Here is a 16,321-nt window from a genome sequence, read left to right on the forward strand (position 1 = left end):
CCCAGATAGGTCAGTGCACCAGGGACCCGGCCGCCAGCACCGCCGACCCCTCCCAGAGTGATGCCCTTGTTCACTGACAAAGAGACCTGTCCCAGGAGTGTCCTCCACCGAGCCGGTCAGCAGTGGGTTGTTTTCCTGTTACGACGCTCAGTAGCCTGTAGCAATAACAAACTAGTGGCTATGGATGCAGATGCAGTGTTCTCATAGAATAACTGTGTTCCTGCACTTTTACAGACAAATCTACGACAAAAAAAAGATCAACTTTTTTTTCCAAACAACAAAAAAATGATTACAATAGGAAAGGGAAAAATTAAATAGCTACATATCATTAACAAATTAATGTTCTTCAAAAAATACCTACAAATTTCTCTGTACATTCTTTACGCACAGCGTAATGATGGTCTTAAAATTACCTATATAAAAAAAGTGTTCTCCACGATTTTTCCTACAGAAAATATAGGGGCCTGAATGCCAAAGCTTGGAAGCCCAGTACAGTGGGAGTGAAATGTGTGCGGGGCAAGGAGAAGGGCTTTTCTTTCTCCTCCACTTTTCAAAGGCCTGCAGCCACTCTGTGACTACAAGAGCCAGTCCTCCGACCTTTTCACCCAGTGCCAATTTCCAAAATTCAACAGCTAAACTGTAAAACCAGGGGTCGTACAGTGTGCAGAGTCCCCAAAGCCTTGCAGGTAAGGTGACCACGCCCACGTCACCTGGTCAGGTGCCATCGTCGTGAGCCTCTGCTGGGCCAGGCGGGACCGCACACCCCGGGGGAGGGGATAGAAACGCTCATTGATCAAAAAGGAGCAGCTGTGACCTCCACAGCTGTGTCTGACATGCTTGCTTCATCTAATTTCTAGTTAGTAGCTATTAATATAGCAAATAATAAATGCAGTAATAACAGTATAAAGTCAGAGGAATGTATACTGCCTTGGCCCCAGCGTACGAGGAAGCGTATAAAACACTGTATCACAGATTGTCAGTAATCTGCTGTTCAGCCAAGAGAGTTCAAAGGGAGCAGTTTCTGCATGTAGGGAAGTTGGAAGACGCAAACCCCACCTCCCCTGGGAGCTTGTAACAAAGCAGACAGGGATGCAAAAATAAATGATGTCAGCCTGCGGCCAAACTCCAGCATCCCACACCGCAGCTGACCCACTGCTCATCGCGAGGGCCTGCCAGGAGCTGGCCTCCCGCGCTACTTGTGAGTAAAGTGAATATCAAATACAAATCTTAGAGTACAACTGTACCAGCAGTAAGTATATCTAGGACTGTAACTGACAAAAATAAACTAATTCTGAAAAGAAGATAGTAAGTATTAACGTTTTTGTTTACTGTCTATATAATTAATAGAAACCAGCTATTTTTTCTCCATTAAAACATGCATCACGTTTAAAGCACTATGGAATCCTCCAACCTCAGCTCTAGTCTAACAAACTGCAGTGTTCAGAGAAGGTAAAATGCCCGTGATTGGTAGAGTCTGCAGTCCAGTTGCAAGCACCTGAAATCTAGAGAGAGAAAGACCTATAACCTGTATGAGACTTCCCCTTCCAAAGCTGTATTGTCTAGATTAAAAAAAAAAAACAAAAAACAGTAACAACAACAAACACACAAATGGTCAGAAATCTCATCCTTAAACCCTTTGTTTTTCAGCAGTTTGCCCTCAGAGTTCTGGCATCACACATAAAGTTGTCAGGCAACTTTAGTCCTCCAATAGTGCAAATCAGACACAACAGTTCTCTTCAAGTATACACACGCACACACATGGACCGAACCAAACACGCCGTGGAAGCTGAGCCACACACACCCCGGTGTCAAGAAGCAAAGGAAAAAGCACAAAGCGTCCGAGTCACCGATTCATCATGGCTTGTGACTGAGAAAGCGCTGTGGAGTCCTGGCCCCATTGGGGCAGCAGACCTGCATCAGAGGTTTCTTTGGTAACTGAGGCAGGAAATAAGGATGCTACATTAGACAGATGTTCCACACATAGTTCCTGCTATCATGTTTGAGGGCCCCCTTGTACGGATACCAAGCAAGTACAAAAACAGACCAAAAAATCCCAACAACATGGTTTTTGCGAATAAACCATCCCTTCCCTTCCCCCCACCCCACCCCCATGATTTTTTTTTTTTTTTTAAGTACTGACTGTTCAAAGCTCAGGCAAACCATGCAGATCCACGTGGTGTCGGAGGAGGCGCTCCCTTCAGGAGACCACAGAGGGAGAGTGACTGTGGCTGACCATGTGGGCAGAGGGGCTGGCGGGCTGGCCCCTGCGAGAGGCAGACTCAGGGCTGCTGGATGCTCCGTCCTTGGCCGCTTTGATCTGGAGCCATGTGTCACCCAGAGCTTTGGCAAAGTGGTCGTCCACAGAGCCTGTGATGGACACAGAGTTGGGTGCCGGCTCGGGCTCCTTGTAATTCTTGCCCAGGCTCCTGCGGAAATGCTCCTCCACCACAGGGTCACAGGTGGTGGCAGCTGCAGGCAAGCAGGAAGGCAGTCAGACACAGGTAGCTGCAGACAGGCACGGGTGCAGCACCCTCCCTTAGGCAGCCCAGAGCTGGACTGGCTGCCACGGTCAGTGTGGGCTCTACAAACAGAGAACCAACCTCCCCCGGCTAAGTCAGGCACTTGGGCAGGTCACTTTTCTGTAAAATGGTGATGTACCAACTGCACTGGGCCAGAGTCCGAGTTCAGAAAGAGAATGTGGCATTAAATTTAAATAACAGTAGCTGCTGCCCTCCCTTCAACTAGGGTATGAGATCCTGGAACTGAGCGGGGCAGTGTGTTTCTCATGCCCTTCCCACCCAAGTCATGCGCAATGCTAGGCACACTGGACGTGCTCAAAAAATACTTTTTCAACCTCAGCAATAGATGATGGGCAAGAGGTTTTGGCCAACAGCATAACAGAGAAGGGCTCTGCTGCCACTAGCACAGCTGTGACAGGTGAGGCCCAGGACACTCACCACTCGGTGGCCTCCGGTAGCTGGCAGGCCCAGGTGCAGCACAGCTGCTGTGCGCGATGGGGCAGTGTGAGAGGTTGCAGTTGCGGGCGCCAGCCGAGGCACAGGTGATCACGGAGGGCCGGTTCTGCGGGGAGGAGGGGTGTCAGTATGTGGAGACCCGCCTCAGTACCAGGCACCATCCCTAGGGCCCTCCCCAGCACCCTTCCGGCTCTGTCCTGGTGCCCTTCCTGACCCAGTCTGCCACCTCCCACTTCAACACTGGAGTCCTGTTGCTAAACACAGCCAATCCACAGAGTGAGCGTAGCTCCAAGGGTGTGTGTAGTGGCCCCTGGTTGTGGCTGTTTGGATCAGTGAGGGTACAAAGGACAAAAGCTCAACTGTTGAGTTGGTCTGTCCCCATCTCTCCAATCTGTTAAGACAAACACTGGGCATCCTGTGGAGGGCAGAGGGTTGCAGCAGGGACCTCGCTTCTCCCGTTAATGTCCCCAGAGCCCTTCCCATCATGTCCATCGAGCCGCGGGTGTGCCTGGAGCCATCCAGGACACTTCAATACACGGCAATTAACTGGAAGCATTTTGCTTGAGCCAAAGCCAGCTCGAGTTGGCCTCAGTGGTGACCTACAAATCGGGACAGAGAGGAAATGGAGGAAATATGCCTAAGTGTAGAACGGCACACATCCCACCCAGCCCAATCTGCCCTGCGCACAGGCAGCCTCACTCTGTCCTTCCCCGCCACCCCCACGCTGTCTGCCTGGCAAACTCCCCTTGTTCCTTCAAGCCCTGTTCAGATCTCTCTCTGAAGCCTTTCACTGGCCACTGCCCCCCCCACCCCACCACTTTTCACTCCTGCTCCCCTAACCCACCAAGATTGAGCAAGTGCATCAGTAAGACCATGCACACCAGGCAGTATGTCTGGCCCCCCAGCTTTGGTGCGGAACCTGGGACAGAAAATATTTGTGAACTAAACAGAACTTCCTCAGGTTCCCCCAGGAAAAGTATCTTCCAATACCCCCGAGGACAAGGTGGTGGAGTATGTGGGCTGAGTTCCAGGACAGCCAGCGAGGAGCTGCTTGAAATCACCCCACAGGGACCAATGGTGACAGCAGTGTCAGCCAGAGGGATGCTGGGCCTTATCCTCCCCAGCCAGCCCTTTCCATTAAGGTCAGAGCAGTAGCTGGTATAGAGACACAAAAGGCTCGCATGCCAGACCTTCTCATGATAGACAGTGATTGGGAATGGCGAAAATGGATTCTAGGATGAAAATGTGGATCCACAGGATGAACTGGGATTAAACATAAGGGCCTGTGCTTGGGTCCAACAAGAAACGACACACGCCAGGGTAGGGGGAGATGTGGCTTAGCAACAGCAGACAAACCAAGAATTCAGGGTTTCTTAGTGGCACAACACTTCAGCAGTGGGACAGAGCTGCCCGGGTTTGTATGGCCTCCATGGTGTGCACAGGCGGTGGCGCAGAGAGAACCCGGGCAGGTGGAGCTGGGCTCAATGTCCACATTCTGCCTGTGGACAGGGCCTCAGGTGAGGGACTTCACAGTGCTGAGCAGATAGGCTCGGAAAGGGGGTTAGGGACCAACAGATGAGGCCTGGAGCAGATCTCACACTGGCTCACCACAGGGGTCAAGCAGCAGCAAGACAGCAGGATACCGAGACCTGGACACGCACAGAGCCAGGAGGAAGGAGGGCCCTGCCCCTGTCCAGCTCTCAGTGAGATGGCCAGGCCCTTCCCGAGCCTGGCTGTACCCGTGACCTTGGGCTCCAGGAGACTCCCCCAGGGTCCTCCCAATAAAACTCCCTTTTGTGCTCAGCTGGCTTACTCTGTGCAGCGAGCGTGTCCTGACCCATGCAAATGTGGGGAACTGGGGAGACATTTCGAGCATAGGGAGGCGGAATCAAGGAAGATAAAGAAATGAGCTCACTGTCCAGCCTTTATGTCAGTCTATCCAAGGCAGGAAAGGCCTCAGAAGAGACTCTAACAAGGGACCAGCAGGGCAGGCTGGCTGACTGGTATCAGACCACCTTCAGGGCAATGCCTGACCTGAGCTGGGGCGAATCGCCTTAACCGGTCACCTGCAGATGTGAAGATGTTCAGTGTCTGGGCATCCTCTCCTCCTCCCCACAACCCAGGCTGCAGGGTGGCCCATGAGCCCTCCTGGGACTGGCTCCACCACCCCTCCTCCCCAGCTGGAGTCAGGCATCTTGCCCCTGCCTCTGTGGTTGAGTGCAGGCTGGGACTCGTCCACCTAGAACAGGCCCCAGGCCTCCAGATGGTGAGCGTTTATGGGATCCCGAGGCTCCCGTCCCCCACACCCTTATTTTCCAGATGGGGAAAATGAAGGCCAGAAACACCCTGCTGGAAGTTACACCGAGGATTTGTGGCAGGGCCAAGATGAGCCCCGTCACTAACCCCTTCACCCGCTGCCCCACCCACCTGTGACTGTCCTCAGACAGAGGCTGCCCCAGGGGAGAGGGCTCCCACCACCTCTCCTATCTGAAAGCAACCCCCAAGGCTGGCTGCGCCAAACTTTTTTTTTTTTTTTTTTTTAAGACAAAGTCTCACTCTGTCGTCCAGGCTAGAGTGCAGTGACACGATCTTGGCTCATTGCAAGCTCCGCCTTCCGGGTTCAAGCCATTCTCCTGTCAGCCTCCCGAGTAGCTGGGATTACAGGCACCCACCACCACGCCTGGCTAATTTTTGTCCTTTTAGTAAAGACAGGGTTTCACCATGTTGGCCAGGCTGGTCTCAAAATCCTGGCCTCAAGTGATCCGCTGCCTCAATCCCCCAAAGGGCTGGGATTACAGGTGTGAGCCACTGCGCCCAGCCCTCGATATGCGAAGCTTAACCCCATCCTGCCTCTCCTCACTGGCTGCTCCCCAAGGCCACCCTCTTGGTGTTTGTCTATCCTGAGCTGCTATCACAAACATGAAATGGGGGGACACTTTCTGTAGCCTCCCCATACATGCCCCTCTGGGAACTTTCCTGTCCCAGTTCCCAGAGATCTGTCACATTTTCTGCCACACAGAGGAAGGCTTCCACCGTGTCCACCCCACAGGGCTGCAGCATGCGTCCTGCCTGCCTGTGGACACAGAGCTTTACTGTCACCCCAGGAAGCCCCCTCCCCACTGCCATTTCCCTGGCTCTGAGCTGCAGGATGACACCCAACAGACTTCCAGGAAGGGGCCTGGAGCTGCTGGAGCGCAGGCAACATGGCTGCTTGGTGTCCTCAGCAGGGCGCCCAAGCCCAGCTCGGATTGGAGTGCATGGCCTCAGCCCCGCCACCCTGCCACAGGAAGGAGCCCCACAAATGGTTACGACATGAATGACGTGCTGACAGCAGCCACGGCAAGGAGGGCAGGATTGACCAACCCCAGCCTAAAGTGACAGCTCCGGTCAGTGCCACCGTGCCCTTCCCAGGATAATGGGCAGCTTGGGGTGCCCCGTGGCCCCTGGCTTTGTCCTCAGTCCAGGACAGGATCCCATAAGGACATAGCTGGGGAGTCGAGGTTCTTCCTCCTAGGAAAGCTGGTCAGGAGCCCCAAGGCATGAGGAGGGGCCCTTGTCACGTGTGCCGTGGCAGCCAGGCCCATTCCAGGTTGGGGAGAGGGAGACAGGGTAAAGAGAGTCAGGCCACTCTGTTCAGCAGTTCGGTTTTTGCAAAGCAACTGTGACCAAAAACCAACTGCGAGATTCTCAAGAGCCTTGAAGAGTCAAGGAAATAAATCATCCAAGAAAACACTAAGCCCGCCAAGGGCCCACCCTGACCCCGTGGGCAGAGATAGCTTGTGAGGCTCACAGTTACGTCTCCGAGGTCATCAAGGGCCAGAGGCTGGATGTGGGTGCTCTGAGATTACAGCTGAATCCTCCCCTCCATACCCATGTCCTTCAGGGACTCCCCAACAGCAGTGGCAATGGCCAGAGAGCCAGGTTCTGCCTGCACGGTTCAGGCCATGGCTCATGGCGTCATTACAATGCCTGTTGAGCTTCACAAAGCAGAAAGGTCCACTGCCCACCCCGGGGGGCAGTGAGCGGGTCTCCGTGGGTCGCACTTCCCACACGCCTCTGTTCCAGCCCCAGCTGCTGCCCAAGAGCACAATCCTCTCTTCTCACGTCTGTTTCCCCAACTAGACTGGGAGAGCTCCCTGTGGCCGTGACAGTGTCCACACACATGTCTGGCTGCCCACAGCTCTGCTCTGCAGAGGGCTGGGTAAATGGTGAGCACTAGTAAAACGTTGAAATGAACAGCAGTGATAACTTGGCCCCGGGTTCCATCAGACATATCAATGATCTCTCCTCCAGACTAAAATTGAGCGTGCTGAGAACAAAAACTGCATCTTGCTTGACTGGCTTCTGGTACCCCCTGGCATACAGCAGGGGTCTGTGCCATTTTGTTAAATGAATGAATCAAACAAACAGGATTACAATGTCAGGCTCCAAGGCAAGATGGGCAACTGTTCTCAGCTTCGTCGGGATTCCCAAGCACCAGAACCACCTCTCCCAACTCCCAGGGCCTACCCCACCCGCAGTTCCAACAGACCCCATCAGAGACAGACATCAGGCAGTGCCACTTGGAGGGAAGCCCCAGTGAGGCCACAGGGACACAAAGGCTCTCACAGCTGAATGCACAGAGCCCGGAGGGACCCCCTCGGGGCATGGCACCATCCTCTCTGTCAGTCTTAGCAAATGCTGACTACTGACTAAGGACCAATTAGGTCGCAGTCCCTGGAGGTTCAGAGAGCTCAAGCAGTGATTCTGAGCCTCCTCAATGCTGCTGCCTTCTCCCATATATTTCCCCAAGAACCCCATTTTTAAAAAGATTTGTTTCTACCAAGCAAACTGTGTTTATTAAGCAATCATTTAATTTCCTATTTTCCTTTAATAGAAAAAAATCCCTATGTACCAATCATAGGCTTCTGACCAGCATGGGCTCACAACCCTGGGACCATCAACTGTGCAGGACCCCAGCCCAAGGCAAAGCAACCTGACATTTCCCTTCATCCGCGTGACCGTCTAAAGGCGAAACATAGGACCCCCCCGCCCCCCGCCGAGGATGACTACATTGATCCTAAAAGAATCAGGCCTGCCACAAAAGACTGCTGGAGGAAACACCTCAGTACACCACCCCTGTACTGGGGGAGGAAAGAGATGAAGCCCCAGTGACATTCACCTTGCCCAAGGCCATGAGTGCTAAGAGCGAGACCCGGGCAGGTCTGGGCAGGAAGTAAAAGCAGAAGAAGAGGACTCCTGTTCTGCTGTCCCTTGTCCCAAATGCAGAACAGAGGCAAAGGGTGGCATCCCTCGCCACCTCCCTCCCTCACCACCGCCCTCGCGGTCCTCTGCTCGGGGCTCTCCATCCAGCTCAGTCCCCCAGTCCCTGGACTCCCCCTGCCACCCTCCCAGACAGAGGCCCACCTGCTGCCGCTCCCCCGGGGTCAGTGTGGGCGAGAGGCCGGCTGGCCTGCTGGCGTCCAGGCTGTTCTTGGTCAGTGCGAGGGGCTGCTCCAGGCCAAGGCTGGGGAGGGAGGTGTACAGGTGGCTGCCGTGCAGGCTCATGGTGGGGGCCGCGGCGCGCTCGATGGGGCTGCGGCTCCGCTCCCGGGGGTCTTTGCGGCAGTCTCCATTGGCAGTCTTGTTCCTGAAAAAGAGGAATGAGCGTTCAGGGGGCGTTTTCTGAAAGGCAAAGGGGACAGTGACTGTGCACCAGGCACTCCGTGCTGCTTATTTAATTTTTTACCCTGAAGCTCAGGTCGTGTGGCTGGGCAGCACGATGAGGAGCCGGTTGCCAGCCCGGGTCAGCTGGACACCAAAGCCTCTGGGTGCCCGAGAGGCTGCTGCCAGCGGAGTCCAAAGTCAGCTCCATAGAAGATGGAGCCCCCGACTCAGTGGCGTCCCCTGCCTGACTCTCTGTTCACTTCTATAATAATCTCCACTCCCTGGGAGCCTAGGGAGCTGGAGGCCAAGCTGGTTTGATAAGGACCTGCCATTTGGACAGGATGGGGACGCTAACAACGATCCAGTCACTGGCTGCGTCCTACATGCAGGGCCCTATTTTAAGCCTCCACAGTACTGCTCAGCCCATCTTCCTAACAGCACTAAGCAGGCAATGCCACCACCATCCCCTTTCCAGATGAGAACCCCAAGACTCAGAGTGGTGGAATAATCAGCTCAGGCTCCCGGCTGACACATGGTGGCGTGGCATGTGCTCTGGTGCTCCCCGGGTGCGGTAGGGAGCCAGCGCGCAGCTCTCTCGTCCAGGACACATGAGCAAGAGTGACCTGCGTCCAGAAGGTCCATCACTAGCCCTGGCCATGGGCTGAGTACCCAGGCGATGCCACGTTGAATCCAGGTGAGACAGTCAGCACCACCTCCATCTGATGTGTTAGTCTGAAGGCAGCGTTACGTGTTGCATCTATTAGACACCAACCCCACACAGGTAAGGCACGGCCAGCCCTGGTCCACCCTCCCTGCTTTATTCCAGGGGTCCCACAGTTCCATCTGCCTTGGGTCTTGCCCCTTGAATCCACCATGTTCTCCGCTAACAGAGTAATCTTTTTCCATAACTAATGAGCTGATCTTTTAAAGAAAAATGTGGTGAATTATGATTTGAGTGAATTTTAAGAAATACAAATTATTTTCAGAGTCTGCAAGTAGTCACCTGTCTTAACTAGCAGAAAAGCCTGGGCCTGCCCTGGTGAAGCAGCAGCCACAGCCCCCGTCCCGGACTGGCTGAATATGTTACACACACACACTGAATATGTTACACACACAATGAATGTTACACACACAATGTTACGCATGCACACAGAATGTTACACACACACTGAATGTTACACACACACACATGCATGCACCACAGACACACATGCATGTGATAGGCATACCTTTCTAAAACTGTAGATTAACTTCAGTTGTAAGAAACAACACAGAGCCATCCCATGCACCCTTTACCCTGACTCCCCCGATGGTGACATCTTGTAAAACTACACAACCAGGATATCGACAATGAGACAACTACCAACCTTATTCAGAGTTCCTATTTTGCTTGTATCCATTCCAGGGCAATCTCGTTATAAAGCAAACCCAACCATATCCAGCCCTTAGTGAATGTTTTTAGCAGCTCAGCACGGGCCTTGGTAGCCTCTGGGCCTGACCACCTTCCTATCCTCATCTCTGGCTTCACGCCTCCAAATGTTGTGTTCCGTAGTTCCAACCATCTACTTGCCATTCCTCAAATAAGACACAGCCACTCTATGCCTCTGTGGCTGTGTACATGCAGTGCCGCTCTAGCCTCCCTCCTCCCCGTCCTGCACTGCCAACCACAGCTGCAGTGTAAAATCCCAAAGCGCCCCGGGCAAATCTTTAATATAGAACCCATCACCCACCGTCAATGATCTCTTCATCTACGCACCCACGCCTCCTCACACACGGGAGTCTCTGAGGGCGCCGAGTCCCTCCTGTCTCATTACCCTTGCTACCATGGGTGCACAGAGAGTTAACGAGTGAATGAAGAGAAGCAGCGCATGGGTGACCAGGTAAGAAAGGCAAGTATCGTGGAGTGGAACTGTGGATGGGCAGAATCATGGACAGCTGGAGGGCGGAGGAATGAACTGGAGGTGCGTTCAAGCCTTCAGATGGACTCTGCAGCCCAATCGGTGAGCTGTTAAGGGCTGAGCAGGAGAAGCACCAGAGGGGGCCTGAGTGCAGCCTCGGCTGTGATGTTGTGACGTCATTCTGCGCCATCTCTAGCAGAGGCAGGCACTCAGCTTAGTGCCCCGAGGCGTTCCGAGCCTCGGCGTCCCCATGTAACCATGTGGTCATAGTAAGATCCACCCAGAGGACTCTAAATGGGGGACAAACAGCACACAAACCAAAACAATCACAGCGGCGCAATGCAGCCCTCAGTGAGCGCCAAGAGAACCCTGTCAGCCCTAAACCGAGTGTATTGATTATAGGGTGATTGGCTGTGCAGGACCCAGTATTCGTTTATGGGTTTTTTTTCTTCCCCTTTATTCTCTGGCTGATGATACAGAATGTCTTAAAAGCAATTAAGGATTAAATGTTCAGCCCATTAAGACAACCACGGAAGAGAATGTTCTAGCCAGAGTCTAGATAGTAGGTTCCATCCACGCCACACACATCCTGGCGATTTTCAAAACGTTAAAATACTAAAAACCTTATACTGAAACCAGCCTGTCCATAATGTCATCTGTCTGTGGCGATTCAGAAGACAGCACAGGTTTCTGCAATGAATGCCTCAATGGTTACGATCCCAGACGCCGACGTCACCAGAAGACCTTGCACTGAACGGACATCAGGCCAAGCAGGCCTGAGATCTGCTGGCTTCTACCTAAACGGGACTTGGTTCCTGAATACTCAATTCATCAGCGTCACCACACATCCTCATCTTCAGTGTCCCGCTCCCTTCTAAATTCAGATAAAGATACAATTTCATTGTTAACAACATGAGTGAATGGCTTCTCTCCACCCCAGCTGATGCTTCCACAGGCCACTTCATGAAGTACATAGACCTGGGGGCTCATGTCCCAGATTCAGGAGTGCCTCAGACACAGTCTGCCTCCGAATTTAGACTTCCGTTTACTCAACCAGTGCTACTTAAGTCCCTGTTCTGTGGAGGTTGCAGAACTGCAGGGTTACAGCCCTGCCTTCTCATGGGTTTACAATCTAGCAGGGACAGAAAGGCCCGGGAGGGGCTGCAGCTCCCAAATGATGGCTCTGGCTCCAGGCAAGGTGGCACCACCGCCATGGGAGCTGGCACAAGGCTGCAGAAGTCCAAGGATAAAGACACCCCCGGGTGGCAAGGAGGAGCAGCCTAAAGGTCAGGCGTCTGCCCACTTCCAAAGCCAAGGTCGTGATACATAAGGCACTGCCCACCCCTCGCACCTTATGTCCTCGGGGCATGGCACAGTCACGCGGATGACTCAGCTGCGCCTCAGGAAACCCAAGCATGACTATGAGACCCCATCACAGACGAGGGTGTGCCAGGGCCGCCGGTTGCCAGGGCAGAGGTAAGGACGGGGCAGCCCTGCACCTACATCTGCCATCTGTGCTCCCACAGCCCCACTGTGCGCCTACCCTATGCAAGGCAGCGGGGAGTAGGGACTTCCAGGTGCACTAACTGGGAAGACAGTCCGTGGAACACGGCGCAGTGGGCACTACGGGTCAGACAAAGACTCTGAAAACAGCGAGAAAAGGCCTGGAGAACTGGCTGGTTAATTTTAGTAAAATTATACATTACTCACATTTCCAGCTCATTTTCCTGGTTCCCGGAGCTTCAAGACAGACATTGTTTTCCAGGCCCGGCTCGCCCGGGTGAATCACCTCCCGGCCCCTGCTTCCCAGGCGTCATGTGCTCCTGGGGACGGCAGAAAACCGCACGCATCCTGCCTGGGAGATGGAAGTCGCCTCCGCTCCTGGTCAGGACTGGGCCCGAGAGACCCCACGGCATCCCCGCGAACGTCCAAAGGACTCTGAGTGGCTCCGTGCCAGGCCCATCGGAGCCGCTGAGGCTGCACGGCACCCAGCCCTGCCCCGGCCCTCATCCCCATCCTAGGCGGGCACTTCCACTGCCAGCTGCCCGCGGAGAGAAAGATGGAAAGAGGAGGGAGGGAAAGAGAGGCCTACGACACTATCATCCAGGACAGAGTTTTCTGAGGACTGAAGGCTACACGCTCTCTAAGCTGAGAAACCAAGAATATCTATAACGTCTGGGGAAAAGTAAACCAGATTCCAAGCAGAGACACTGAAAGAATCCATCACGTGAAAGAAGTGCACTGCGTCTGTTTGATACTCATTAAAATGAGTTTCCCACCCTCCAACAAACGCTCTCCGGGATGCTCAGCCCTCGGCCCCATCACCTGACGTTCTGAGCCTGCGCTGGGCTTCATTCACCACGGACTGCCACAAGCTACACTGATCTGAGTCTGAGTTCTTCTGCCTGAGGAGGGGGTGTGGGTACAAGACATTTTGAGGATATATTCTGGGGTCCCCAAAGGCCCCTGAGCACCATGGCATGGCAGGTGCTCCCACCCGGCGAAAGAGATGAGGCCCAGGGCAGCCTTGGTTCCTGGCCTCCCACAAAACAACATCCTGAGGCGGCAAAGCAGCCCGTCCCCATGCCAGGTGTTGCCTGGCAGGAGTAGACTGAAGGCTGTGCAGAGACATCCCCCAAGCACCAGAGTCCAGGTGGAGACAGAGATTCAAAGGAGGAGGGGCCAGCACAGGGCCAGTGAGTGGGCCGGGATACAGCCCCATCTCCAGCTCTTTCGTCCTCTCTCTCCCACCGCAGCAGTTACAGGAGAATCCGACCTCTGAGAACTGGCAGGACAGCCAGTCGTTCACACAGTCTTAACACATCATAATGAGGTTGCTGGCTGGGCATGGTGGCGTGCACCTGTGGTCCCAGCTACTTGGAGGCTGAGGTGGGAGGATCACTTGGGCCCAGGAGGTGGAGGCTACAGTGAGCCATGGTCACGCCACTGCACTTTAGCCTGGGTGACAGAGCAAGACCCTGTCTTTAAATAAATAAGGTTGCTAGCACATCTTTAATCTTAAAAAGCTTCCTCAGAAAACAGACTTAATGCCACTGAATGGTGCCCTTAAACCTGGTTAAAGTGGTCAGCTGTATGCTCTGCTAATTTACTACAACTTTTTAAATAATAAAATTTTACATGAATAATATAGAAAGAACTTCCTCCCAACCTTTACCTGCTGCCCCCTGGGGTTTCTGATGTGCACAGGGCAGGTCAGCACCATCCCAGTTTTACAGAAGAGATGGCCAAGGTGGAGAAGACGAAGGCTTTGCCTGGACATGCCGCCCACCACAGACACCGGCCCTGTGGCATCAGCCGCTCAGGGTTGTCACAAGAGACTCTCCATCACCTCCCAGCTCCATCCCAAGCTTCCAGGAGGCCTTTCCGACCCACCAGCACCATTTCCACCTACCTTCCCACCCCAACTGCAGAGACACAGGAAAGGAGCAGTGCGGAGATGCCGGCCACCAAGGCCTGTCCCCAGACAGTCCTGCCGTGCTGGCTTTCTCAGTCAGTAAGCTCCTGGGGCACAGCTCCCAGGGGACCCCGGTCCCTGGCTGGAGCGTGCACTCCTGGGAAGGCTGACACTGCAGCCCCCACGCCCTAATCTCCTTGGCTCCGCACGGGTGACCACATACCAGATGTTCTAATAACTGTCCATAGAGTAAATGAATCATTAAGGTACACATAGTATGTGTGAGTCCGGTTAACAGTGTTTGTGGCAAATGACAAGGGAGTTAAGGAGATTTTGGAGAAAATGACTGGTGGAAAAGACTTTTCTCTGAAAAAGCAGAATTTAAGGAACATTTAAATGTTGGGCATAAACAGTGGTGAGATGTCTTCTCCCTTTAGTTCCTTCCTCCAACTTTTGTTGTCCTTCTCACCTCCTCCCTGCTTCTAAATGTCCCCGAGCTCATCCAAAGCACCCCACAACACACACACAAGAATGAACTCATCACCATGGCTTCTCTTCCCCTTGTGAGTGGGAGAATTCACTGCTTCCCAGTGAGCAACAAGGTGCCTGGGTGTGTCTCCAAGACATCCTGGTCAAGTTGCGTCACTCCTCTGTGCCAATTTTAGACGGGAAGTGAGGGAAGTGGTTGCAAAGGAAGGCCTGGGTGAAGACGATGTCTGCAGAGGTGGTGGAGGCTGAGGCAGAGACACCCTCCTAGGTACAAATGGCAAGAAGTGTGTCGTAGGCAGGAAAAAGCTGGGAAACTACTGGCATTCGGACTGTCCCAAAGACAGAGATGACCCTGAGGCTCTTGACTTCAACAGCGGAGCCCATCCTCGCCGGCAGGGACACAGGACAGAGACTGTCTCTGCCTTCTATGCGTCAGCAACTATTGCCATAGCTTAACATTGCTTAATAATTGAGAAAAAGCCACCAAAAGTCAAGGGAATCAAACCCAAGTGCGAATGTCGCCACAGCCAGCATCGCTGCCACAACCATCCACCCACGTAACATTTCCCCCATTAACTCTCCACAAAGGTGCCAGGCACAGTGACTCACGCCTGTAATCCCAGCACTTTGGGAGGCCAAGGTAGGTGGACTGCTTAGGCCCAGAAGCTCGAGACCAGCCTGGGCAACATAGTGAAACCCTGTCTCTACAAAAAATATAAAAATTGGCTGGGCATGGTGGTAGCGCCTGTAATCCTAGCTACTCAGGAGGATGGCTGGAGCCCGGGAAGTTAAGGCTACAGTGAGCCATGACAGAGCCACTGCACTCCAGCCTGGGCAACAGGGTGAGTTTTATTTTCTGTCTCAGAAAATAAAAATAAAATACTCTCCACAAAAGTAGTGTCCCTCTTTTTGCTGGTTCAGATTTCAGAAGTCAACTCCATGGACCAGGCAACACAGGACTCATTTGCTCCATCTATCGCGAGACAGCTGTGGCTTGCAGTCCCAGCGTGAGAAGCGTATTGGCCAGGCACAGTGGCTCACACCTGTAATCCCACCACTTTGGGAGGCCGAGGCTGGCAGATGGCTTTAGCCTAGGAATTCAAGACCAGCCTGGGAAACATGGCAAAACCCTGTCTCTACTAAAAATACAAAAATTATCTGGGCATGGTGTCACGTACCTGCACCCCCAGCTACTCTGGAGACTGAGGTGGGAGGATCACCTGAGCCCAGGAGGTGGAGGTTGCAGTGAGCCGAGATCTGCACCACTATATTCCAGCCTGAGTGAGAGTGAGACCCTGTCTCAAAAAAAAAGTTGGGGAATCTCTGAGTAAGTGATTGACGTTGATTATCTTTATTATCATCAGCTCTCATTTATTGAAGGACATGCCCAATCATATGCTAGACCTTATGTTAGTAAATTCACTGCCCCACTGCAAAATAAGCATCATCTCCATTTTACAAATAAGTAAACTGAGCTTCAGAGAGGCTAAGTAACTTTTCTAAGTTTACAAAACTAGTACAACGATTCCAATGTATATTGGACTGGCTCCAAAGCCCTTCCGTTTTCTGGGAGGGAGGAAAATACAAAGACCCACGTACCTACCACTCAGAACTAGCAAATGAAAATGCGCTCTCATATTTGCTTCGGGCCTTTTCTTTCTTCTGGCCATGATGAAAGCAGCAGAACATGCAGACGCATGAGGTCCCTGCTCCAGGCCCTCCTCAGTCCCATTCCCCTCTCTTCATCCCCAGGGGCATCCTCTGCTTTGTATTTGGTGCCTCCTGCTACCTGACTGTCATCTTGCCACACATGGATGTGTCTGGAAGCACACATCCGTAGCATGCTTCACACTCCAGCATGCCAGCACACTGTATGTCTTGTTGTACAACCATGTCTT

At 53.1% G+C, this 16,321-nt stretch overlaps 1 protein-coding gene across 6 annotated transcripts in view; it reads right to left on the reverse strand.

Annotated features, from left to right (window-relative positions):
* Positions 1–539: 539 nt before the first annotated feature.
* The window catches only part of VGLL4 (vestigial like family member 4), a 163,105-nt gene continuing 147,323 nt past the window's right edge, over positions 540–16,321 (reverse strand). For all 6 annotated transcript variants that reach the window (XM_032149734.2, XM_032149735.2, XM_058437268.1 and 3 more), the window contains 3 exons: positions 8,382–8,604; positions 2,958–3,081; positions 540–2,469 (listed from right to left, as the gene is read on the reverse strand). In XM_032149734.2, the coding sequence (XP_032005625.1) occupies positions 2,198–2,469; positions 2,958–3,081; positions 8,382–8,604 (619 nt within the window). In that variant the 3' untranslated portion in view covers positions 540–2,197. The remainder of the gene's footprint in view (positions 2,470–2,957; positions 3,082–8,381; positions 8,605–16,321) is intronic.

The sequence above is a fragment of the Hylobates moloch genome, unplaced genomic scaffold, assembly GCF_009828535.3.
Source record: "Hylobates moloch isolate HMO894 unplaced genomic scaffold, HMol_V3 SCAFFOLD_4, whole genome shotgun sequence".
NCBI lineage: Eukaryota > Metazoa > Chordata > Mammalia > Primates > Hylobatidae > Hylobates > Hylobates moloch.